The following is a 25,331-nucleotide window of genomic DNA, read 5'->3' on the forward strand; positions in this document are numbered from 1 at the left end:
TTGACTTTGTTGTCCGACTTGACGGCGTTGGCTACGGTCTCTTTTAGAGCCCGCCCCCTCAGACACCTGCAGCTCTCGTCGGCGTGGTAAGTCAAGTCAAGTCAGGCCAAGACCATCCCGAACGAGCCTACTGACCCATCAACCTAAACCTTGGAGACCCGTATGCAGGGGGCAGTGCTCGCGTCTCCTGGCCACTCTATACCGGAGTGTCTCGTGACCGACGCTGGCCAATCACAGCACAGACTGCAGGGACGACAACACAAAACAAAAGCATTAGAACGAAGCTGAAATTCAAACATTGTGGATTTCGATTCATATTGAATCGTGTTCGGCTCCGTCACGCGAAACCAATGACGTGAACGCCGCGAGCTCGCGCAGTCGGTCCCGTTACACCCGTTGATTCCCTGACGACGTTCACCGGTAACGCTAGTTTAGATGAACGTGAACGGGTCGTGTTTACGCGCTGGATGTCATTTAGCCGTTAGCTTGGGCTCGTAACGTTCAGGGACCGTCCGTCCTCTCGACACCGCGATGGACGCGCTAACATGCTAGGACCATGTTCAAAAATGTGTTCGGCTCAGGGTTTCTGGTGAGGACGGCTCATGTGGTTCTGACCTGGGTCATAACGCTGATCCTCTTCCTACATGATACAGGTACGCTGCCATACATCTGCACGGTAACGCATCAGAGCGCTACACCGCGCGCAGCCTTAAGTGATGCATGTGGAGCTGATTCTCAGTGTATCATGAAAACACCATCTATAGTGATGTTACCTGAAGCTAACGCTGCTACCCACACGTACCAGCCTGTAAGGCTTGGCCCTAAAATGACTGTTTCCTTGTGTTTAACCCCCGTTATAACGTGTTGCAGTGGCACTCTGTCACTGGATGTTTGGTGTAAAGTGCTTTGCTGGGCTTGTTGCTGAGATGTGCTGCCTTGCTTCAGAGCTGAGGAAGCAGGAGGAGACGGGCCAGCTGGTCCAGCCCGTCCTCTTCGTCCTGCTGGTGCTGCTGTCGGTGCTGCTCTACTTCGCTGTATCCCTGATGGACCCGGGCTTCATCCTGTCTGATGACAGCGGCCTGCAGGTGATCAATGATCCGGATGTGCGTCTCTGTCAGTACTCTCCGTCTCAGTGGCTTTACAGAGTCAAAGAAGCTGCTGGAATCAAAACGGGTCAAAAGGTCAATGTTGTTGGTTCGAGGGCTGACGATGTCTGGGACATGTCATCAGCCCTCCCATATCACCAGACACATGTATGTAGGGACAGAGTCTGTATGAGAGTGTGGAAATAAATTAATATATTGGCTTCACAGCAATTCCATTAACGATTCAGTGGGTGGCGATCGATTCAAGGACATTTTTTATTTTTAAACGATTCGATTAGATTCTGTAACTTTTAACCAAAATTCTATATCCATGAAATAAACATGCAATAATGCGAGTGAGACTTCTGAAAGGTGAAACAATAAACAGAATTACTTATTAAACATATTTATTCTATAAAAAATTAGTCCTGCATAATATTTTATGCTGAATACAAAAATGTAATTAAACATTGCTCAGTTATTATCACATTTTTCAATCAGCTACATGCTGGCAGGGGAGAGTGTCTTAAAAGTCTCAACACATTAATCATAATTAAGAATCACAATTCATAAGATTTAACACATTTATATGGATTATTGGTGAAGCCAAAACGATTTCATCCATCCATCCATTTTCTACCGCTTATCCTGTATTTTAGAGTCACGGGGGGGCTGGAGCCGATCCCAGCTATCATTGGGTGAAGGCAGGGTTCACCCTGGACAGGTAACCAGTCTATCGCAGGGCTAACATGTAGAGACAAACAACCATTCACGCTCACATTCACACCTACGGGCAATTTAGAGTCACCAATGAACCTATCCCCATCCTGCATGTCTTTGGACTGTGGGAGGAAGCCGGAGAACCCGGAGAGAACCCACGCTTACACGGGGAGAACATGCAAACTCCACACAGAAGGAACCCGGGGCCGACCCGGGGATCGAACCCCGGGTCGAATAAATATATATATATTTATATATATATAAATATTTATATATAAATATATATATATTTATATATATATAAATATTTATATATAAATATATATATATTTATATATATATAAATATAAATATATATATAATGTATTATGCACACAGTGTATACACGTGTGTGTGTGTGTATGTATATATATATATATATATGAATATCTATTCGCGCACACACGTCTCTGACCAGTGTGTCTCATGTCTGTTCTCAGTTCACGTTGGGAGTGACCGAGGAGCAGCAGGACATGATCCCGCCCAGCACCAAGTCCCTGCGACAGCGCCGCTGTGGCCACTGCCTGCTGCAGGTACCCTGAACGCACCATGAGATCATGCTGCCATGGGCGCATTGTTCTTTTAGGATGTCTGAAAGAGGCTTGATGTCTGATGATTTTGTTGTTGGCAAAAAAAATATGGTTTGAAGTCATTTTAAATTGCACTTTTTCACAAAAATGTTAACATGAAAAGAAAAATACTCTGTTTATGGTCACTTTCTCTGCTTGATTTCATACTGAGATCTTCTTGTGTTTGAGTGTGAGGTTACGGTCTCCACGTAGGAAACCAGTTTGACAAAACTAAACATTTAGCCTCTTCAACCAAATCTCACAGACTCAGAGTCTCAGTTGTCACATATGAAACTTTGATCATTTGTTTGACATCATAACAAGAATACCATCAGATGTACTAACGGAGTAGAGTTAATAGGATGGAGGGATGATGGATGGATGCATGATGGAGGATGGATGATGATGATGATGCATGATGGTGGATGGTGGATGATGGATGGATGATGATGATGATGATGATGATGGATGAGGATGATGATGATGATGGATGGATGATGATGATGGATGATGATGATGGATGGTGGATGATGATGGATGATGATGATGATGGATGATGATGATGATGGATGATGATGATGATGGATGATGATGATGGATGGATGATGATGATGATGATGATGATGATGATGATGATGAATGATGATGATGGATGATGATGATGGATGATGATGATGGTGGATGGATGATGGATGATGGATGGATGATGATGATGATGGATGATGATGATGATGATGATGATGATGATGGATGGATGATGATGATGATGGATGATGATGATGGATGGATGATGATGATGATGGATGGATGATGATGATGATGATGATGGATGATGATGATGGATGATGATGATGGATGGATGATGATTGATGATGATGGATGATGATGATGGATGGATGATGATGGATGATGATGATGGATGGATGATGATGATGATGATGATGGATGATGATGATGGATGATGATGATGGATGGATGATGGTGGATGGATGATGGATGATGGATGATGGATGGATGGAGGATGGATGATGATGGATGATGATGATGATGGATGATGATGATGGATGGATGATGATGGATGATGATGATGGATGGATGATGATGATGATGATGATGGATGATGATGATGGATGATGATGATGGATGATGATGATGGATGGATGATGGTGGATGGATGATGGATGATGGATGGATGATGATGGATGATGATGATGATGGATGATGATGATCATGATGATGATGGATGGATGATGATGGATGATGATGATGGATGGATGATGATGATGATGATGATGGATGATGATGATGGATGGATGATGGTGGATGGATGATGGATGATGATGGATGATGATGATAGATGGATGATGATGATGGATGATGGATGGATGGATGATGGTGGATGGATGATGGATGATGATGATGGATGATGATGGACGGATGGATGATGATGATGATGGATGATGATGATGATGGATGGTGGATGATGATGATGATGGATGATGATGATGGATGATGATGGGGTGTGAACAGGGTTTTGGTAGTTTTTCAGGTCTATGAGGTTCCAGTTCCTGCCTCAGACTGAAATGTGACCCTTGAAGTTCTACAGGACTTGGTGGTCTAGAATAACCGGTGGTGGTCTAGAATAACAGGTGGTTGCCAGGCAACACAGTTTAGTGTTACACCTGTGAACGAACTCACGTGATCCAGGTGTTAACAGTCACGAGTCACTGACCTGCTTCTGGAACGTTCCAGCTGATTAAAACACTTCAGTGTTTGAGTTCTTTGTATGAAGTTTCCTCTGAACGCTCTTTATTCCAAGCAGCAGCCAATGAGATCAAAGCACTGCCAGGCGTGTCAGCACTGCGTCCGGCGCTACGACCACCACTGCCCCTGGATCGAGAACTGCGTTGGCGAGAGGAACCACCGCTGGTTCGTGCTGTACCTCGCCGTCCAGCTGCTGGTGCTGCTGTGGGGGCTGCACATCGCCTGGTGAGTACGCCACCGCCGAGCATGCGTCCTGCCGGGTCGACGCTGCAGCTGAGCAGCCTGTTTGTTGTCGTTTCACCAGGACAGGGTTCACCGTGGCGCCCGGCTGGCAGCTGTGGCTGCGGGGCAATGGCGTGCTGCTGGCCGTGGCCGTGCTGCTGGCGCTGCTCTCGCTGGTCGTGCTGCTGCTGCTGGGCTCGCATCTCTACCTGGTTTCTCTCAACACCACCACCTGGGAGTTCATGTCCCGCCACCGCATCTCCTACCTGAAGCACTGCGGCGCCGACGAGAACCCCTTCGACCGGGGCACCTTCCACAACCTCTGGGGGTTCTTCTGCATGTGGGGCACGGTGGTGTGGGAACAGGTCTACTTCAGGGAGGGCAGTGACCAGGTCTAGGAGCTGATCCATCAATGATCCTTGTGTAACATCCCGTCTCCGTAGCAACAGAACTAGAACAGAACAGACACTGAGCCCTTTTCTGTGGTCATGTGACTCGTACAAAAGAAAATGGAAACCGTTGGTTGTTTTTTCCCTTTATTGCACAAATCAAAAAGGGAAAGTCATATTCAAGAAAAAAACAACATAAAATTGAGCGAATGATGACAAGAAAAGGGAATTAGAAGGAATGAAAGTACTTATGCATAAAGATAATGGGCTCTTTGAGTCTAACAACATTTTACAGATCTTTTATATCAGGTGTGCAGAAAATATTGGTATTGTTTTTCATAAACGACATTTGTGTATGACGTATTTCTACGCAAATAATTAAGTTATTATTCTCAAATTGTATTCTCGTCCTCCCGTTGGAACAAAGATGTAGATCTAGATGTGTCATGTAACTAGTCTCAGATCTCGGACTACACCGAGACCTCAGAGATCTGGACCCAGACAACGTGGGAACGCTTTCTCTCTATCCGTCCTCCATCTCCTCGTATCTCTGACGTTTGTGGTTGTTTTTCTCATTCGGATGTATTTACTCCGCCTTTTCTCCAGCTGAACCAGACTACACGTAGTCTCAGGTGGAGGTCAGCAGCCCCTCTAGTCCCCTTCTGGTTTCAGAGTGCAGCACTAACACGTTTCTGTGACGTATCAAAACCTGACGGTTCATTTAACACAAAGTCCCCTTTGAATACATGCAGAGCTGTTCTCCTTTTAGTGCATGTGTAGACGGTCCAGATGTGGGCTTGCTAAGATCCCGGTCCAGGTGTGGGGTTGCTAAGATCCCAGTCCAGATGTGGGGTATCTAAGATCCCGTTCCAGGTGTGGGGTTGCTAAGATCCCGGTCCAGATGGGGGGTATCTAAGATCCCGTTCCAGGTGTGGGGTTGCTCAGATCCGGGTCCAGATGTGGCGTTGCTCAGATCCTGGTCCAGATGTGGCGTTGCTCAGAACCTCGTCCAGATGTGGGGTTGCTAAGATCCTGGTCCAGATGTGGCGTTGCTCAGATCCTGGTCCAGATGTGGGGTTGCTAAGATCCTGGTCCAGATGTGGCATTGCTCAGATCCTGGTCCAGATGTGGCGTTGCTCAGAACCTGGTCCAGATGTGGGGTTGCTAAGATCCTGGTCCAGATGTGGCGTTGCTCAGAACCTGGTCCAGATGTGGCGTTGCTCAGATCCTGGTCCAGATGTGGGGTTGTGGTACATTAGTTGTTTTTAATGTAGAAAACTTGTGTTGTCGTGCAAATGTGTATTTATCCTGCCGAGTTCTACAGGGTCCAAGGTCTACAGAGTCCAAGGTCTACAGGGTCTGAGGTCTACAGGGTCCACTTGCTTCTGCAGCTTTCATCTTTGAACAAAAAAGATGTTTGAATGGACTCATTAAGTTTCAAGCTCACTTGAACGGTGAAGGGAGAGACATCGGAGCGGGTCCTAATATTTAATCCTAGCATGATGTTCAGGATGGTTTGACTTTCAATCAACAGCATTTCAAGCTATTTTATATTGTATATAATTTTTTTTAACTATTTTGAAGAAATAGAATCTCTTTAGATTTTTTATGACTATTTTAATGGAGTATCTTTGGAGAGGGAGCTTTGAGTGCAATACACTGTTTGACATTTCCTTGTGCAATAGTAACCTTGTAAGAGAGCAATAAATGTGGTGTTGAGTTCACTGTACAGCAGTAGTGTTGGACAACAGGCTGCTTTATATGAATTAACATTTCATTCATGTTGTGTATTTCTGAATTATATGCAATGTTTTTACTACATCAATAAATAAATGTTCATGAAGAGTTTCCTGCTCATTTAAAGCAGATATATATTTATTCATTCATTCATCTTCCCGTCATGTAGTTTACACTTCACATATATATATCTGTTCTACAAAAGCATCGTCTTCTTAAGAGTATTAAAATGAACAAGCTGTCTAGTTTCAGTACGTAGAACGTTCTAGTGACCAGCAGAAGGTTCACTGCTGCTCTGTAATCTAACAGAGTCTTCATCAACATCACTCAGGTTACAGTCGAATACGCTGAGACGGCTGGAAACGACCTTCATCCTCCAGTTGATGACAAACAGTTCAACATCAATGTGCACACAGAAAACCAGTTAAAAGATAAATGCTGAGTCATGAACTCGGAGCCAGCGAGCCGTCCCACTTGAACCAGGATCTAAAGGACCGAGTGATCGTTCCTCAGCTTCTGTTCATCCAGAAGAGCTTTGCGTCAAATAAAAGGAGTAGAGAGAAGCAGCTAGGCGTCCCTTCGGTCAACTCATCACAGAGAAGTCAAAGTCAGCGAAGATGAGCTGCTGCTCGGCCGTGAGGACGCACGGCGTCCGGGGGAGGCTGAGCACGGGCTGGAGGCGAGTGAACTCCTCGTCAAAGTAGCTGACGTCCTTCAGCGCTCTGATGGCGGGCAGGAAGGGAGGCGCGGTCTTCTTGGCGAGGAGAGCGGCCCAGTCCATTCCCTGTGAACAGAGGAGGGTCATGAGGAGACGCCAACACCACACCTGTGTTCACCTCTCTGGGCTGCAGATCTCTACCAGCCTACATACACTCCACACACATCACTGACAAAGAAATATAAATATTTGTTTTATCCGTTTCCACCCTGTAGAACCTCATGGTTCTTTTGTGTTATTAGTTTAGTTGACTATTTTAAAGTGTGGCATATAATTGAAATGTATTATTATTACTACTAGGTTAATAAAGTGCTACATGTTCCATGATTTGTTCCTACTCTCTTACATGGTCTCACAGAACAAACTAGAACAATGTTGCAGCACAAAACGTTTCCAAAAGTTGATCCTCCACTCCTGTTGAGTTTTTGAGGACTCCTAAAAAGAAGTGAATGAAATGCAGAAGAATCAGATGGAAGAACAGAATGAAGAGGTGAAGAGGAGACAGTGTGGCAGCAGCATAATAACCTGAAAGAATCTGTGTCTTTTGATCTCCAGAGCATCTTCCTCTCCTCCTCCGAGTCTCATCGCAGGGTTCTTCTGCAGCAGCTGGAACACAGCGACACGGAGACACAATCAGCATCACAGATCATCAGATCAGCGAGCGACACATCACAAGAAAACTCCTGTGGAGGATTCAGATGATCGGAGGCCAACCTTCTGAATGAGGGACACGGACTCCGGAGTCAGGAAGCGAGGGTAGCGTACGTCATCGTTGACAATGCTGTCGAACACCTCCTCCTCATCATCACCTGGGAACGGAGACTGAGACAGAACAGAGAGACCTGAATACTGCTCTGGTAGAACCACCACATTGGATGAACATCTGGGAGCAGAAACAAGAATCACATGTGCACAAATACGTTGAAACCATTTGTGTTCCTTCTGTCCAGATCAAAGTGTGTTTATAGGAAATGGACGTCGTCATGGTGACAACCCAATTGATTTGTGGACTATACAGAGTTCTGCCTTTTGGCCGCCGCCATCTTGGATTGTTGCAACCCGTGAAGGAAGTGACCATATTTGGACTGTGGAGGAGCAACGGGTGGATCTGATGAAAACAAGCAGCAGAGCGGAACCCTTACTGGATCTGGATCCATCTGGATTCTCATCATCTCATTAGTCATCTTAGTAGCTAACTGCGTTGGTAGCATGGTAGCGACCTGTCAATCAGCAGGTAGCCCCGTCCCCTAAAGCATCCCCTGCTTTCCAGTCTGTTGGACTCTAAATGAACATCATGCTGGATTGAAGAAGACTTGAAACTAGAGCTTGAGACCATAAACAATGAGAGGAGTCGCCCCCTGGTGGCCAGCAGAGAGAATGCAGCTTTAAGGACCTTCAGCAGGGCTTCACTTTTCAGAACCAGAGGTTGCTGACCTCAAAGAGATTCCTTCCTTATTCATGCGGTTCAGATTTCTAATGAGATTATCCACGGACAGAAATCTGGAGGGAAACTGAGCTGGTTGTGGTCTGTATCAGGTCTGCCAGCAGGATTGCTCTTCAACAGGGCCGGATTAAACCAAGCTAAGCAAAATGTAAATGTAGTCTATCATAGAACAGTGGTTATAGTGGTGATATATTGTCAAGATATTGTTGTTTTTGATGAAACCAGCCTCCCCAGCGCACCACAGACACAGACTGTAACTACTGGATGTGGAAACAAGCAGCTTTTTGTATTCAGATCCATCATATCAGATACATCAGTGGGGGGTTCAGTTCATCTCATTCCCACAAACTGAGCGGTTCTTAGCTTTACATGTGACTTGTCCAGTTTGATTATTCATACTAACCTCCCCCACCAGCATCTCATAGAGGAGGACCCCCAGCCCCCACCAGTCCACACTGCGAGTGTAGTTGTTGTCCGTCAGCACCTCTGGGGCCAGAAACTCTGGTGTGCCGCAGAATGTTGAGGTGCGATCCCCGTGGCCCATACCTGCACACAGGACAGTTGTACTGGAGCAATGGAAACCATTGTGGGCTCATTGCCATGTATTATAGGCAGTAGTGTGTCATCAAACAGGGCATCAATAATGTGGGAAACTATCAGAAACTATCAGAAACTTGGAAGAAAACGGAGCCAAGTGTTTTACAGTAGTTACTGCGTTGCCTTAGAAGAGGAGGAAGTGAAGCTAACGACATGCTAACGTGTGTTTCCTCTCCATTCATTCTCTACAGACAGGAGAAGTGAAGCTAACATGCTAACGTGTGTTTCCTCTCCATTCATTCTCTACAGACAGGAGAAGTGAAGCTAACATGCTAACGTGTGTTTCCTCTCCATTCATTCTCTAGGGACAGGAGAAGTGAAGCTAACATGCTAACGTGTGTTTCCTCTCCATTCATTCTCTACAGATAGGAGAAGTGAAGCTAACATGCTAACGTGTGTTTCCTCTCCATTCATTCTCTACAGATAGGAGAAGTGAAGCTAACATGCTAACGTGTGTTTCCTCTCCATTCTCTAGGGACAGGAGAAGTGAAGCTAACATGCTAACGTGTGTTTCCTCTCCATTCATTCTCTACAGACAAAAGTGAAGCTAACATGCTAACGTGTTTCCTCTCCATTCATTCTCTACAGACAGAAGTGAAGCTAACATGCTAACGACACGCTAACATGTGTTTCTGTCTCAACTAGACCAGAGAACATTCAGTTAAAGCACATCCTCACTGTTCAATGGGAACTTTACAGGAAGTGATGTCATGGAGCCCCGGTGTGTTTCCTGTGGAGTGAACGCTGCACTAGACTCCATTTAAAAAACAGCCTTTTATCAAAGCAGCTTTAAAATAGAGTTTGGTTAATGGTAGAATGAGAATGTCAAATTAATTTATGTTCGTTGGTTAACAATGAACTAATAGCTGCTCTTTCTTTCATGTTTCCATCATAAACTATTTGACATCTAGTAGAGAAATGGGCTGGAGTCATTTATAGGAACATAGTGGTCTGCTAGTTAGGCTACGAGGTTTTTTCATTCACACAAGTAACAAAGATATCCTGGTGGCTTCGCTGCTGAACGACCACACCCTGCCGAGGGCAGAGTTTGGATAAAGATCTTACCTTCTTTGCACAAGCCGAAGTCTGCTATCCTGACAAAACCATCTGCATCCATGAGCAGATTATCCAGCTTCAGATCCCTGACAGACACACAAACCAACATGCTGCCAACATGCACGAGCTATGAAGTAATACTGTTCTGAGAGCAGCTTGAGGGACTCACCTGTAAACTATGTTGTTTTGGTGTAGAAACTGCAGGCCGAGCAGCACACACGACGAGTAAAACCTGGAAGCACAGAGGATGTGAAGGACATAAGAGATGCAGCCTGTATGTTAGCTGCATGTGTGCAGTGGTGGGTGTGTGTGTGCGTGTGTGTGTGTGTGTGTGTGTGTGTGTGTGTGTGCGCGTGTGCTGACCGGGCCTGTTTCACAGTGAAGATGCTGGTGTGAATGTGTGTCATGAGGTCTCCTCCGGGGCTGTAGGCCATCACAAAGCACACGTGGTCTGCAGTCTGAAAGCAGCCGTACAGGTTCACCAAGAAAGGATGCTGGGATCTGTTGATCACTTCAAAGATCCTTTTCTCACACATGAGGCTACAGACGGACGGACGGACAGACAGACAGACAGACAGACAGACAGACACACAAGGGAACATATGCAGCAGCTGCAGTTAAAGCTGGTAAACAATGGGCGATGACAGTCCAAGTAATGCTGCTAAAACCAGAATAAAATCAACATATCACATATGTCTTCATCTGAAAATGAGCCAGTCAGAATAATAATACAAAATATGGTGTTTACACGAGGCATATCAAACCAGGACTACGGCGATATTCTGAATCCGAGTGGAATATGACTGTTTGAGGGCATGCTTACCTGTCGACTTCATCCCGTGTTACGATGTCTCCTTTCTTCAGGGCTTTGATGGCGTACAGTTTGCCTGAACTCTTCCTCTCTGCCAGCAGCACCTTTGATCAGTGACCAGTTCAGGAGAAACTTATTACCCTTCGTGTCTCCATCGTACTCCGGACGCTTTTACAGGTCTAACGGGTTAGAGGAGACGCCTACCTTACCAAAGTGACCTCTCCCCAGAACCGAAATCATGTTGAAGTCTTCCATCTGAAGTCTTCCATCCCTGTTGCATGAGGACAAGCAAGGAACTGAACTAGTTGTTTCCATTTATAAATGAATATATATAAATAAATAAAAATGTAATTGAATTCCGACTCTGTGAGACTTACTGTGGAGGTGGATGCATTGAGGGCTGTCGTTTGGGCTTCGGGCTCTGGTTTTCATTCGGACACTAGTTTTTCAGACAATAGAGGTTAACGGACACATCAACTGAATCAAACAAGGAAATATGAAAAGGGAAGACAACTACAATCTTGATTTGGAGAGCAACAGAAACATTAGGATTGGAACTAAACGATTGTTCTAGATATGACCTGAATGTGAATATTACAGAATGTTTCACTGGTATTGATCTGGCTGTTCAGGCATCTCTGTCTTACTGACCAGTGGAGAGTCTTTGGTGTTCTTTTTTGTGCGACGTGGAGATCTGCCGGGTTGTTCTTCACTCACATTTAGACTCAAAGCAGGTTCTCTGGAAACAAGAGGAACGGCTATTACTCTATTGTGGTTGTGCAAGTGATTGTATTGTTAGCTACCTGCAGTGATACACCTTGATATTCTACACTTGAGCAGCATCTCCACAACACTCAAAATCAACTTCCTGTCTCAAAACCACTTACATGTAATAACTACCACACATGAAATGTGGTGTACAGAATGTGTGCCTTTAAAAGGATTTAATCAACTGCTGGAACTGCTGAGTGAATTTAATGAAGTGGATTCTCTCTCGTCTCAGATATCATGAGTGGGAGGAAAGTCACTGTGGAAATGCATAGAAGTTAATAGCTCACAACTCGTTCAGGGTCATAGGAAGTAAGAGTCTTACGGTGCTGGAGAAGTGCTGGAGGATGGGAGGGCGTTGTTAGGGCCTGCTAATGGAGGACTCATGGGCTCCAAGGAGCTGCAGGGAGGCAGGATGCTCATCATTAAACGGCCCCAAGTGGCAAAGTTCATGTTCATTTGGGCCGCACGCAGGAAGTCCTTCCCTGTGATTAAAACAGACAAAGCACACACAATGATGGTAAACAGAGAGGAATATAATTAAAAGACTAGCAATATAAACATAGCAGCTCAATCACATATTATAAAGCAATTACTTTACATTATTGGTATTCGCTGGGCTCTAATTTAATGTGTTTCATACATAAATGAAGGCTAAAAATAAGTGTGAACATAGCAAACCGGACCATTATCTCATCATATTAGATATAATTAGTTGTCCATGAATATGAGTAGAGAATAATGTGAAGGGTTAATGTTCTTTTAAGCTGTAAAATCTATCCAACTTAACATTAGCTTGTTAAATCTACCTGTCTCTCTACCCGTCTCTCCTCGGCTGCGTGTCGCCCAAACACTCTAGAGCCCCGTCCATGTGTCTCCACTGTCGTGTCAAAGTAAAAGCCCTCACACACTCATGGAATTGCAACATAATATTTTGAAGCAGCGGCGGCATCATTCTGTACTGTACTCGGGGAAAGCCTGATATTGTCTTGTGGCTCCTCAGGTAGGAGGAAAAATATGCATTTTTGATTTATCTAATTAAGTCAACAGTAACCTAAACTCAAACTGACAGAAGAGTCCCGAGAACAACAAACAACATATAGGAATAACTGACGCAGTACAATATGAATAAATATTGCTACCTTTTTCTTTCGGGAATATTCTCCTCTGTCTCTGGAGTCTGGCGGGCCGCTCAATTACAGGATTGATGAACGTCACCTGGAAATGAACAGAGGAGCTGATTAAGAGTCATGTATAGGACTGATGCACCATGGGTATCGGTGGCTGTGTCATAGGGAAAGAAGGTCAAAGCACATTGATTCCCTGCTTCTGCTCCAATAATAGAATAATAATAATAATAATAATAAATTACACATTATAAGGACACTGATTAGAATTCTTATGGTGTAGGAAGAATATAAGAAACTAAACTAGAATTTATTTGGAAACAACGTCAACGATAAATGACAGCAGATCTATTTGAGATAGAGATTGAGACCATAAACTCATGTTTACATGACAGTTTGAGCAGTCAGCCATAAGTGGACACCCACAATACACAGTGATGCTCGCTCACTCACTCACTCACTCACTCACTCACTCACTCACTCGCTCACTCACTCAAACACAAGCGATTGCATGATTCTGCTGGCAGGTTTTAAGAGAAGAGAGAGGAAGAACCTCGATGAAGAGGATGCCCTGAGGCTCCAGCTGGAGACACATGCCATGTCGGTGGTTATCCAGGAAATCCTCCAGCCGCAGGAACTTCACCCCACTGAGCGCTCGCCAGTCTCTCCAGTACACAGCGATTTCCAGCTCCCTGGACTATAGCAATACACATAGCAAATATTCTTATGTGCTTATTATCTCTTTTAATACATTTTTTCAAAAGCCCGAATTATTACATTTAGTGGAGTGGATAGGATTTATCCTTCATGGTTGATGGGATTTAACTTCCAGTAAGACCACTTCACTGACATTAAAAATGAGATACTCTTACTGTTCTGGACATGTTTGTTGACGTTGCAACTCAAACACATCTAGGAACAGGCTGTGTAGTACTTCCCATGACTAGTAAACTGGTCTGATGTGTAAAACCAGCGACTTAAAGGCTCACTGTTAGACAGAGAGAATGAGGGCTGGGATGTTCAGCGCTAAATCAAGTCTTAATCAGGGACGCGGGGCGTGTATGGGTAAAGCAGATACAGAGCAAATGTCAGAGGATTAGCAGTGGGATTACATGAGCAGAGCATCAAAGGCATACTTTGCCATCTCGTCCCTCGGAGTCATGATGGCAGAGCTTGTTGGCATTGTTCTTGAACAGATGTTCACCATGAGGGAAGATTTACATGACTTTTTGTAAAACTCTATTTAACCCAGAGGGCTTGCAAGACTGGTTAGTCAAACACCAAAATACACTGGTGTTGTGGTTGTCATAGCAACTATTGTATTTTCCACATCGCAGTGGGAAATTTGGAAAAACACCAGGCTGTTTACTTTATGTAGATGAATGGATCATTTTCTTGCAAATATAATACTGCTAATATTTTTGCAAATACATTGGTCAGAAGTGTTTATGTGGCTTAGGTCTGTCTGAAGACCACAAGCTAACTACTTTTAAAATGCTGGTTTTCTGAATGGAGTCTGGTTGATGGTGCTAGGCTATGCTAACATTGTAGCTGCTCCATCAACACTCCAAATAAGGTCATCTAGACATAAATACAGCAGAGACCTTGTTGTTTGGACTACAGTCAGTCTCTGGTCCTCTACATAGTCTGGTCTGGTCTCTGGACTAATGTGAACTACTAGGAATAATGTGAGCTACTATCTAGACCTCTGGGGGACCACATAGAAACAGGAGTAGAGTCTCAACACTGTCACACCAATGTCTTGCTCGGGTTGAAATACTTCTCATTCCTCTCAAAACAGGGAGCCTACTGAAGTAAACACTGATATACTGATGAAGAGGAGGAAACTGCTGATGGAGATGACTCAGAACTAGACTGGGATGGTCCTTACAACTAGCAGGCTCAACAGATACATTTATTACTAGGTTAAAGTCACCTCCCAATTCTAAATAAGGCGTAAGTGTATTAAGCTAGCAGGAAAGTCATTGATGACAATAAGGTAGATTCTGTCAAATTAGCCTTTTAGAGAATAATTCTTACATTCTCCCAAGACATCCTCTATTGCTGATAGCATACAGTATAATAGAGTGCAAGTGTCATTCAAAACTAAAACAGACTCCTCTAGGGGCGCATGTACCTGAAGAGATTAGACCAACATCTGAAATACTGCGCTTTAATAATTGATGGTAACACTGCTGTATGACAATGAAGGGACAGTGAGGTCATTCTGAAAGCAGGTTAGTGGAGTAACCATGTGAAAAAGGCCGTTCTGGCTCACTTGTAATGTGAGTCCCCTGCTGAAATAAAAGACCACTGACCCGTTCCAGTTCAATGCTGAAGCTCTGGCCCCAGGCCTCTTTGCCCAGCTGTCTCCAATGTGTGCGTCCCACGATCCGGTTGTCCACCTTGAGCACGGCACTTATCTCCGCTGAGACACAAACATAAAGATACACACTGATACAGGCACACAAACCATAGATATTCTGAACACATCCAGTAAAAAATGATATTGTTAACTTTACAGGATTAAATGTTTAATGTTAAGTGTGTTTAAAGCCCAGAGCTGAAGTGTCTCTAGTCTGGAAATTACAGAACTGTCTGTAGACACACATGTGTATAAAATAATACATATCCAGTCATGTCTGTCGTCTCATTTTGTATAACCAGCATATCATTACAATCACAACAAATGTTTCGGCCTTTCAACACCAGACCTAACCCTAACCCAGGGTGATCAGACCCGTGCCCACCTGATCCCAAGCTTTACCCTGGAGTTGAGAGTGAGGTCCTGGGCTGGGTAATGGAGGGGTTTTATGTGCTGAAGCCATATCCACTGGCTGCTTTTTGCAGCTGCTTCTCTCAGCAGTCTGATGGTGGACCAGGCTACAAATCCTTGGCATCCCTTTTTTTTTTTGCTTTTACTGCCAATTTCAAGTAACAGAACTTCTTACAGTCATACGATTTTTATAAAGAGACTGTGAGCCCTACGATGGAAGTTGTCTTCAGTGAAGGGGACCAAAGTCCCAGGTCTGGTCTAAGGTTGGTGGGAGCGATCTCAGGAGGAAAAAAACTAGTTCCTGGTTGATGTCAACCAACACCTGTCCCGGGGCCCTGCTAAGGGTGTCGGGTTTCTGGTTTGGTGGATGTTCAGACCTTCCCTGCCCTTCTTGGATGAATGTTTTTGATTGATCTCAAGGTGTTGGTCGCTTTCAGCTTGTACAGCTGATGCCAGGCTGTTGAGGAATACAGCCTTGTGTGATGAGCCTCAGGGTCACTGGAGGATGGATCCTCCAGGTTAGATCCTCGCAAAACCGCTGGTGGAGGTTCTTGGTGATGGTGGCAGATCACTTGGGGCAGTCACCCTTCCCATCAAACTCTACTTTGCGGTGAAACGACAATGGTTGTATATCCCATCACTGATGGGTGGATCTTTATGGGGCTGTATGAAGTAGTTTATTTTATCTTTGTACTTCATATTCCTGCCATTTGTGGTTAGAGATATAAATACTGCATTATCTTGTTTTCAGTTTTCCCATCAATAGAATTTAATGAAAGGGTTAACGGCCACATTTCTAAGTCTGGACTTGCCTGTTCTAATAATTGTGTCGGAGTTATGGAAGATTAATGTCATTATAATGTATTTGCTAAGTTAATTCATATAAATGTATGTTAAGTTCCTTATATGTTGGTAGCGTGTTGACTTACAGGATAGGTCATCAGCCTTGGTTGACTTGGTACTGGTACTGCGTCCTGATAGGCCAGCTCTCACCTTCAGAGACTTTCCCTCCGAGAGGTTTACAGGAGCAGCCGAGACGCTGGCCACTCGACCACGGCCTGGGACGGACTCTAACAGGTCCTGGCAGCCCATCAAACAGACCTCCAACCGCCCTGAGGAAGAGCATTTCAGCCAAGTCAGTCCGGAGAAAACACTATTATGATTTTAGTGGAATACATTAATAAGCTTGAGGGTTGTTTTTTTTTTAATCACGAAACAACGAGGTCACGTGGGAACTTCAGGCGTGCACCGTTGAATACATACTGAACGCCATAACGCCGCAACGCCGTCTCCTTTTACAGAAGCATCGCGGCTTTGAGGAACCCGAGAGAGTGTGGGTGTTTTACTTTCCATCACTGAAGTTATCGAACAGAGAAATTAAATTTATATTTGAATATATTGGTAGCAACCTGTTAGACTGGCTGGTTTGAAGAAGGAGGAGGAAGAGGAGGGAGCCTTGGATTGCTTCTTTGGTACTCCATAGGGATGCGAGGATAGCAGCAATAGTTCCTCCTCACTGGCAGCATGTTGGGGATGATCCTGAGGCAGCTCACTGTTACGTCTCTCCAGGGAGAGACGTAGCAAATCCACCTTCTGAGATGACTCATGCATTCGTGCCTGGGCCTGGGAGATGCACAACACACATTCACTACAGCCTGGCTCAGTCTTATTATTGTAAGTCTCAGAGAAGTCAATAAAAGGTTAAAGAAAAGAGAACATTCTCAACTCACCTCTGCAAGTACGCGGCGGTCCTGGACTTTACGCTCACTCAGCTGCTTCACCACATTTTTGGCGCCTTCTGCTACGGCGGATTCAATCTTCATGTGGTGGATAAGCTCAGCTATCCGCTGCTCCGGAGCACTGGTCGCCTCCAAAGCGTGACCTGACAGCAGATTTAAGAACAGAGACAGGAAGCATCACCCTTCAGCACTTTTGTATCTGAGCCAGTTGGTGCTTTCACTGGTTCTTTCCTGAAACCATTTATTCCTAGTTATTAACTTTAAAAAGTGGCAGCTTTGCCAATTTAAACTATACATTATGACATTCTCATATAGTTAGCATTTGTCTTGTTATGAAATGTAATGAGGGTGACTCAATCTGAAAATGTAAGTAAAGGGAAGAATGAGTTTAAAGTTCCCAGGTGATCTGAGTATAGATCCAGCCAAGACGAGAGCTGTACTGTGTGTGTGGTGAGATTTACCATGCGAGCCGTCCTGCTCCCCGTCTCTGGCCTGACTCACTTTGATAATCTGCATGCGCAGGAGCTCAATCTTAGTGCGACTGTCCTGTAACATCTGGTGGGCTGAAGTCATCATCTTCCTGTCCTGGAACATGTATGGGAGCTTAATGCACATGGTTCAATGCAGACCCGTGATGAAACAATGGCAGGAGAAAGACTAGAGGGGTCTGAGTTCTCTTGGAGTGGTCACATATGCGGGCCAAGTGTGAAAACACTCTTATTCTTAGTTAACCTATCCCCGTCCTGCATGTCTTTGGACTGTGGGAGGAAGAACGGAGAACCCGTAGAGAACCCACACTAACACGGGCAGAACATGCAAACTCCACACAGAAGGTACAGCTCAAATCCTTCACTTCAGAACCCTCCCCAGTCACTGCAGGTGTGCCCCAGGGATCAGTCCTGGGGCCCCTTCTCTTCATCATCTATCTCCTCCCCATCAGTCACATCCTCCGTAAATTCAATATCCAGTTTCACTGCTACGCGGATGACACCCAGCTCTACCTTTCCTGTAAACCAAATTCCACATTACCATCCCCTCACCTCTTGTCTCTCCGAATTAAAAACCTGGTTCACCTCAAGTTCCTTAAATTAACCTGCAGTAAAACTGAAATCCTCCTCCTCTGCACTAAATCCACCCTTTCTAAAGTTAACAGCTTCTCTCTCACCATCGACAGCTCCTCAGTCTCCCCCTCCCCTCAGGTAAAGAGTCTGGGTGTCATCCTCGACAGCACACTCTCCTTTCACTCTCACATCAACATCACCACCCGCACCGCCTACTTCCATCTCCGCAACATCAACAGACCCCGCCCCTCCCTCACCCCCCACTCCACCGCTGTCTTTGTCCACAGCCTCGTCACCTCCCGTCTCGATTATTGCAATTCTCTCCTCTTCGGCCTCCCTCAAAAGACTCTTCATAAAATCCAACTGGTCCAAAACTCAGCCGCCTGTATCATCACAAAGACCCCCACATACCACCACATCACCCCTGTCCTCCAGCACCTCCACTGGCTTCCTGTAAAATTTCGTATCAATTACAAACTCCTCCTGTACACATTCATGGCCATTCACAACCTCGCCCCTCCCTACCTCTATGACCTCCTGCACGTCATCATCCCCACCCGTTCCCTCAGATCCTCCTCCTCCACCCACCTCTCTGTGCCCCCTGCCCGCCTCAGCACTACGGGGGGTAGGGCCTTCATCCACTCTGCTCCTCAGCTCTGGAACACCCTCCCACCCTTAACGACCTCCGTAACTGTGACTCTCTCCCCATCTTCAAAACAAGACTCAAAACTCACCTGTTCCGGACTGCCTACTCCCTCTAACTCCCTGCCTTTACCGTCACTGCCTATTTTATTGCGTTGATTTTTGTGTTGGGCTGCACGGTGGTGTAGTGGGTAGCACTCTCGCCTCACGGCAAGAGGGTCCTGGGTTTGATTCCCGGGTCGGCCCGGGTTCCTTCTGTGTCGAGTTTGCATGTTCTCCCCGTGTAAGCGTGGGTTCTCTCCGGGTTCTCCGGCTTCCTCCCACAGTCCAAAGACATGCAAGATGGGGATAGGTTCATTGGTGACTCTAAATTGCTCTAAATTGAGCGTGAATGGTTGTCTGTCTCTACATGTCGGCCCTGTGATAGACTGGCGTCCTGTCCAGGGTGTACCCTGCCTTCGCCCAATGACAGCTGGGATCGGCTCCAGCCCCCCCGGGACCCTAAATACAGGATAAGCGGTAGAAAATGGATGGATGGATGGATGGATTTTTGTAGAAGAATAAAACAAGTTCTGATTGTTTCACAGCGGTTACATTCTGAAGTAAATAAACACATCCACGCCTCCTCACAAACATGTGGGAAGGTGCTGGATTTTAATGAATGCAGCTCAAGGGAAGCTTCCTCCTGCTGTGGCCTGCCTGCTCTCTGTGCATGTCCTGTACCTTGACTGAGCTGTTGTTGTACGTCTGGATCATGTTCTCAGCTCCCTGTTTCACTTTGGTCTCCATGGTCAGCTGTTTCTTCAGGGTTCGGACTCGACTGGCCACGGGTGATGTGTCCTCTACCCACCAACAGGACTCTGCTGGGACGTTGTCTTCCTCCTCCAAGCAACCTGCATACGAATAACCGCATGCTGGGTTAGGGTTCACAAGGCTTGGCAAACAATTCACTCTTATTAGCGGTGATTCATTTGAGAGGGTTTTATGACTTTTCGTGGTGGTACCTTTTTATTTCTTCCACATACTGCTGTGTACTGAGATACTAGTCACATGCTGTGTTCACACCAAAAGCAAAGTTAATTTTGAAATATTTCAACTCGAGCAACAAATGTGTGTGAACCTGTGTTGCCTATGAGTGATTAGATTCTTCTCCCGACACTCGATAGTAGCTCACATTAGTCCAGAGACCAGACCAGACAATGTGGAGAAACCAGAGACTGTCTGTGGTCCCCCAGAGGTCTAGATAGTAGCTCACATTAGTCCAGAGACCAGACCAGACTGTGGAGAAACCAGAGACTGTCTGTGGTCCCCCAGAGGTCTAGATAGTAGCTCACATTAGTCCAGAGACCAGACCAGACTATGTGGAGAAAGACTGTCTGTGGTCCAAACAACAAGGTCTCTGCTGTATTTATGTCTAGATGACCTTATTTGGAGTGTTGATGGAGTAGCTACAACGTTAGCATAGCCTAGCACCAGACTCCCTTCAGAAAACCAGCATTTTAAAAGTTGTTATCTTGTGGTCTTCAGACAGACCTAACAAAGCATGACTTCAGACTTTTTACTGATCACCATCATTATGGAGTTATTTAAGCATCCTTTTCATCTGGTTATTGATATTAAATCACAGCCAAATAGTTGATTAGTCTGGGTTCCTCCAGCTGTGGTAAACCAGCCCACGTGTGTGTGTGTTTGGTGTGCATTTGATTCAACACTGAACACAGAAGAGCAAACTTTGCCACCTCTAGAGACCAACACCTTGAAACATGATGAAAATAATGTTTCTTTCTTTGGGAAATATGCAGTAATAAACTCCACCAATGTCTACAAGAATGCTCCTGGAGTGACCAAAACAGAAAGGGTTCATCCTCTGTGGAGCACAAATGTGCTCAGTGAACATTTTGGCTACATTATGTTTCTACAGTAGTGTTCAAGTAGTAATCAAAAAGCAAAGGTTTATCCTCACAAGAACTTGAAAATCCACCATATAATTCATAGAAATCTGCCCATTTGTTTTTTAAAAACCCCATCATGGACCACAGTGATGCTCAGGTGATCTGGGTTACCTGTGTCTCGGTCCTTCTCGGTGGCCATAGACCTGGCATTGAGCTCCTGCAGTTCCCAGTGCAACTTCTCCAGCTTGCGGCTCGAGGCTTTCAGTTGGCCCTCCACATCGGCAGCGCTTTTCCGATTGGTGACGGCCCGTCGGAGTCTCTCAGCAGCCTCCTTGATCTTCAGCTCGCGCTGGATCTCCTGCCTGAGCAGAGTACGAGCGTCTTCCAGACGCTGCTGGAACTCCGGGTCCAGGATATCCCCATGGTCCAGACCCTTCAGGTGGACACTCTGGAGGACACACCGTTACTAACAAACTGCTTCAATGTCTGATCGCTGTGGTCGTTATCGTTAGAATGTGTGTATCCCTTATGAATGGGACGGTATAGGATTTTAATTCAGCCCTTTCACAGTGAGGTGATCAGAGTGAAATTCTGTTATCAGGATAATCCTTATTATTGTCACGAGTGAATTAAACAAGCTCTCCAGGTGGAGACGTTAAAAATACATGGATACAAAAACACATTTTGATTACATTTATCCTTGATTTATTTATTTATTTAAGGAGACATTATGGTTTATGATCATCTTATTTAACATCGATTGTCTCACACATGCACGTGTCTTATCTGTGACAAGATTCAAATATTTGTTTCTATACAAAAAGTAAAGTGAGTGTGTTTTAGTGCCATTTTAAGTTTTACGCCTATTGTAATGATAGTTTATATCATACCACGCCTAATGACTTATTATATTGCATATTATTACAACATTCGACCATCTGTCTATATTGTGAGAAAAGGGCCAACCTTTCTCACCTATGTCTCAGAATCGGTTGTTTTTCTTGAACACAAACTTTACATTAGAACAGGTATGGTACATTTGTTGCTTTGGGAACAGAAATTCAAGTACCGTAGTTTGCAATAAAAGAACCATCAACTCCACAGATTGTAGATTAATAAAAAAACAAGGAATATAAAGAGCATGCAGGCAGTTGCACCATCACTAGAGGTGTAACGATGCATCGATTAATCGATTGTCAGTCCTGTAGATTCAACTAAATCAATCTGCTAATATAAATAGATGAATGAATTGTTTTGGTTCACCAATAATGGATATAAATGTGTTTAACCGTATTAATCGTGATTCTTAATTATGATTAATGTTTTAATACTCTCCCCTGCCAGCATGTATTCTATTGAAACATTTTAAAAATAACTGAGCTTTACATTTTTGTATTCAGCATAAAATATTATGCAGGACTACTTTTTTATAGAATAAATATGTTAAATAAGTAATTCTGTGGTCTGTTTATTTTTTCACCTTTAAGAATACAGATAGTCTCACTCGCATTATTGCATGTTTATTTCATGATATAGAATTTTGGTTACAAGTTACCGAATCAAATCGTTCCAAAAAAAATAATAAAAAATGTCCTTGAATCGAATCGCCAAATACTGTATCGTTAATCGAAGTGAAGCCAAAGATTCACACCCCTAACCATCACGAAGGCCAGCACCAAGACGGATCAATAGAGTTCAACACTAATCTGCACTAGAAACATTTAGATGGAAAACCTTTAGGAAGAGACTGCTAAGGAACATAATAGTTCAGGAAGACCAGTTAAACCATACTGAGATGACAGATGGATCACCAATGCAATGCCTCCACCTAGTGGATTAAAACTCTCAGCGTCTGGAAGTCAGGTGCCGTGTCGGAACTTTGAACTGCTTTCAAAAGGATTGACCTGCACCATTACATCCCAAATATCACGTAGGAACAGGTTCTGATCAAAACTATATCAAGTTGAGCTGAGTTGAAAAATGCGTTTTTAACCCTTTGAGATCGTATCCCTGTTCATATTATTTAAAAGATATATGCAAAGTAAAAAAATCAATGCCTTTTTGCATCAATATTGTTATTCAATATTGCCTCCCTCCTTCTCTCTCTCTCTGTCTCTCAAACACACACAGCAGGCAGCAGAAAATACAATAAAAGGCATTTACAAGACAAAACATTTAGAAATACTGTGGTATACCATAATACCGAGCCAATCTTTTCTCCAATGATATGTCCCGCCTCCTATCCTATTTCACTGAGAAATATGTCACCATACGGAAGGTAGATAATCTTGAAATGCCAGTTCAGCTCGTTTTTTAAAAAGGAATCTTTAAATAGTATTTACGTCACACAGAAATTCCATTGATCGGGATAGTATCGGGGTGGAAGCAGAAACAGAGACAGATGAAACCAAAAGTAGATTTGCATTGACAGATACACTAGTGGGAAGTGAGAATGTCTTGTTTAATTGATGAACATTTTGGAGGTTTTTCTGATTGATGGACCCTTTTGACATCTTGGGACGGCTGTTGGTGTTCACACAGGTCAGGATGTGAGATCACATTAGGGCGTACACACACTACACCAACCGGACCGTTCCCAGCACAACTGAGCCTAAAGTCTGGATTGTTTGCCAGTGTGAGCACTCCATTCTCACCCGCTATCGATCCGATTTATGACTGAAGTACTGTTGATGAGTGTGTCGGACACAGCAGGATTCTAGGTCGGGGTTGGGGCTTCAGACTCGTGGTGTGAGCGGTACCGGAGCGGAACCGGATCGGTACTTTCATATAAAAATGCTATTGTGCACACGCACTCATTTTAAACTAATTCAACATTCACACGTTTGTATTTATTCAATTAATCTGTGGTGTAGGGTTATTTGGGGGCCGGGGCATCGAGGGTGGGCCATTTGCAGATACTCTAAATCTCCATCTTTCCCACAGCCCCATGTTGGCAGGTATGCTATTTCTGCCAACCCCAAATCTAGACAAACCCAAGATCCTGGTCTGCTCCGGATTTCTGCCTAAAGTGTGTTCAGACAGTGTTTTCCCTTCACTAGGTGGTGCTGTAACTACCTGCTCCTGTTGGGACTCTAAAATGAATAGACCCTGTTCTAGTCCTGCTCTATGTGGAAAGCAAGATAACAGTGTGATATGACACTATAAATAAAACTGAATTGAGTCGCCCCCTGATGGCGAGCAGAGAGCATGCAGGTTTAAGACACTTCAGTTTGCCTTGACTTCTCAGGAGGTTGCTGATTAAAAGACCAATGAATGACACGCAGTCCTAAATGAATTCACTTCGATAAGGATGGCCCCATGGGAATACACTTTTATTATGTATTTTTTTTGTCATTTTTAAAATGATCAAATTACTTATTTTAACAAAATTCAAATTATAGGTTAATATTCTCCCCAGCAATGCATTTTCTTTCACCAAAAAGGAAAAAAAATATTAAAATTGTAAACTAACTTTATTGAAACCGACCATTTGAGGTAATTTGCTGAAATAATAAACTCACTATAGCGATTCTATAGAAAGGTAGATACTTTCCTGTGAATGAGATGTCTCGGACAACAACACAGAGGAACTACGGGGAAACAGGACGAACCGGAAAGTCCGGTACCGTTGTGGCAAAGCAGAAACGAGCCTTATACCTGAACGTCGCCTAATAATAATTGGCGTAATGTTGGCGCCTAATGATAATTAAACTTCATGTGGCGAATTTAATTTACCTGTAGTGTTAAACCTGACATGGCGGCTGGACGTCTGTCCCGGCTGCCGGGCTTCTTCTTCGGCCAGAGAGGGGTGAAACGGCTCCAGGAGGACCGGCTCTGCTAACATTAGCTTAGCGAGGCTAGCAGCGGTGTGTGAACGTCAACGTCTCCGGCTGCTCGCGGCGCTCCGCTCGGGTGTAGCTAGCTAAATAGCTGCCGTTGTTCGGAATGGAAACTAAACGGAGCAAAAGTTTGAATTCACTTTAACTGGGGCTCGAGGGAAAACTGACGTCAGTCCACGGCGGCTGTGTTGGTTGGCAGCCGATATGACGAGGCGATGCAAGCACCAATCACATTGGATTATTCAATGCACCTGCCGAGGTAACTGTATGATGCATTCACGTGGTCTCCTCTCATCCGGGATTCATACGACTGATAGTTGTTCCACTATTACGGAT

At 44.5% G+C, this 25,331-nt stretch overlaps 3 protein-coding genes across 5 annotated transcripts in view; 2 read left to right on the plus strand and 1 right to left on the minus strand.

The window, feature by feature from the left end:
- Positions 1–14,705, plus strand: part of slc25a25b (solute carrier family 25 member 25b) — a 51,706-nt gene extending 37,001 nt beyond the window's left edge. The window contains exon 12 of the transcript XR_014598963.1: positions 14,506–14,705. The gene's annotated coding sequence lies outside the window, so the exon portion shown is untranslated. The remainder of the gene's footprint in view (positions 1–14,505) is intronic.
- On the plus strand, positions 255–6,570 carry zdhhc12b (zDHHC palmitoyltransferase 12b). Of its 3 annotated transcripts, none has more exons than XR_014598965.1 (6): positions 255–653; positions 946–1,085; positions 2,285–2,377; positions 4,236–4,402; positions 4,482–5,605; positions 5,662–6,570. XR_014598965.1 is itself a non-coding variant. In XM_084036013.1 (5 exons), the coding sequence occupies exons 1-5, from the start codon at positions 557–559 to the stop codon at positions 4,795–4,797; spliced, it is 813 nt and encodes a 270-aa protein (XP_083892139.1). In that variant the 5' UTR covers positions 255–556; the 3' UTR covers positions 4,798–6,570. The 3 variants fall into 3 exon arrangements, 1 of the variants encoding a protein (XP_083892139.1); XR_014598966.1 differs by having other exon boundaries at positions 5,802–6,492; XM_084036013.1 differs by having other exon boundaries at positions 4,482–6,570.
- pkn3 (protein kinase N3) lies at positions 6,630–25,175 on the minus strand. Its single transcript, XM_084035964.1, has 22 exons — positions 24,892–25,175; positions 21,328–21,604; positions 19,988–20,157; positions 18,023–18,146; positions 17,553–17,704; positions 17,232–17,445; positions 16,752–16,934; positions 15,365–15,474; positions 13,600–13,743; positions 13,062–13,137; positions 12,245–12,404; positions 11,803–11,890; positions 11,529–11,590; positions 11,356–11,422; positions 11,164–11,255; positions 10,704–10,880; positions 10,510–10,572; positions 10,350–10,426; positions 9,091–9,233; positions 7,958–8,065; positions 7,769–7,849; positions 6,630–7,309 (listed from the first exon to the last, which is right to left on the minus strand). The coding sequence occupies exons 1-22, from the start codon at positions 24,910–24,912 to the stop codon at positions 7,109–7,111; spliced, it is 2,790 nt and encodes a 929-aa protein (XP_083892090.1). The 5' UTR covers positions 24,913–25,175; the 3' UTR covers positions 6,630–7,108.
- Positions 25,176–25,331: the final 156 nt, after the last annotated feature.

The sequence above is a fragment of the Eutrigla gurnardus genome (genome assembly GCF_963514095.1).
Source record: "Eutrigla gurnardus genome assembly, chromosome: 19".
NCBI lineage: Eukaryota > Metazoa > Chordata > Actinopteri > Perciformes > Triglidae > Eutrigla > Eutrigla gurnardus.

What these genes read in the sequence shown, in the direction of transcription:
- zdhhc12b (XM_084036013.1), top strand. Translation starts at nt 557, where the DNA reads ATGTTCAAAAATGTGTTCGGCTCAGGGTTTCTGGTGAGGACGGCTCAT. An exon ending in CTGATGACAGCGGCCTGCAG is followed by an intron (nt 1,086 to 2,284) that starts GTGATCAATGAT and finishes GTCTGTTCTCAG; the next exon opens with TTCACGTTGGGAGTGACCGA. An exon ending in TGGGGGCTGCACATCGCCTG is followed by an intron (nt 4,403 to 4,481) that starts GTGAGTACGCCA and finishes TCGTTTCACCAG; the next exon opens with GACAGGGTTCACCGTGGCGC.
- pkn3 (XM_084035964.1), bottom strand. Translation starts at nt 24,912, where the DNA reads ATGTCAGGTTTAACACTACAG. An exon ending in AATATTCCCGAAAGAAAAAG is followed by an intron (nt 12,405 to 13,061) that starts GTAGCAATATTT and finishes TTTTAATCACAG; the next exon opens with GGAAGGACTTCCTGCGTGCG. An exon ending in GGAGAGGTCACTTTGGTAAG is followed by an intron (nt 11,256 to 11,355) that starts GTAGGCGTCTCC and finishes CACTGATCAAAG; the next exon opens with GTGCTGCTGGCAGAGAGGAA.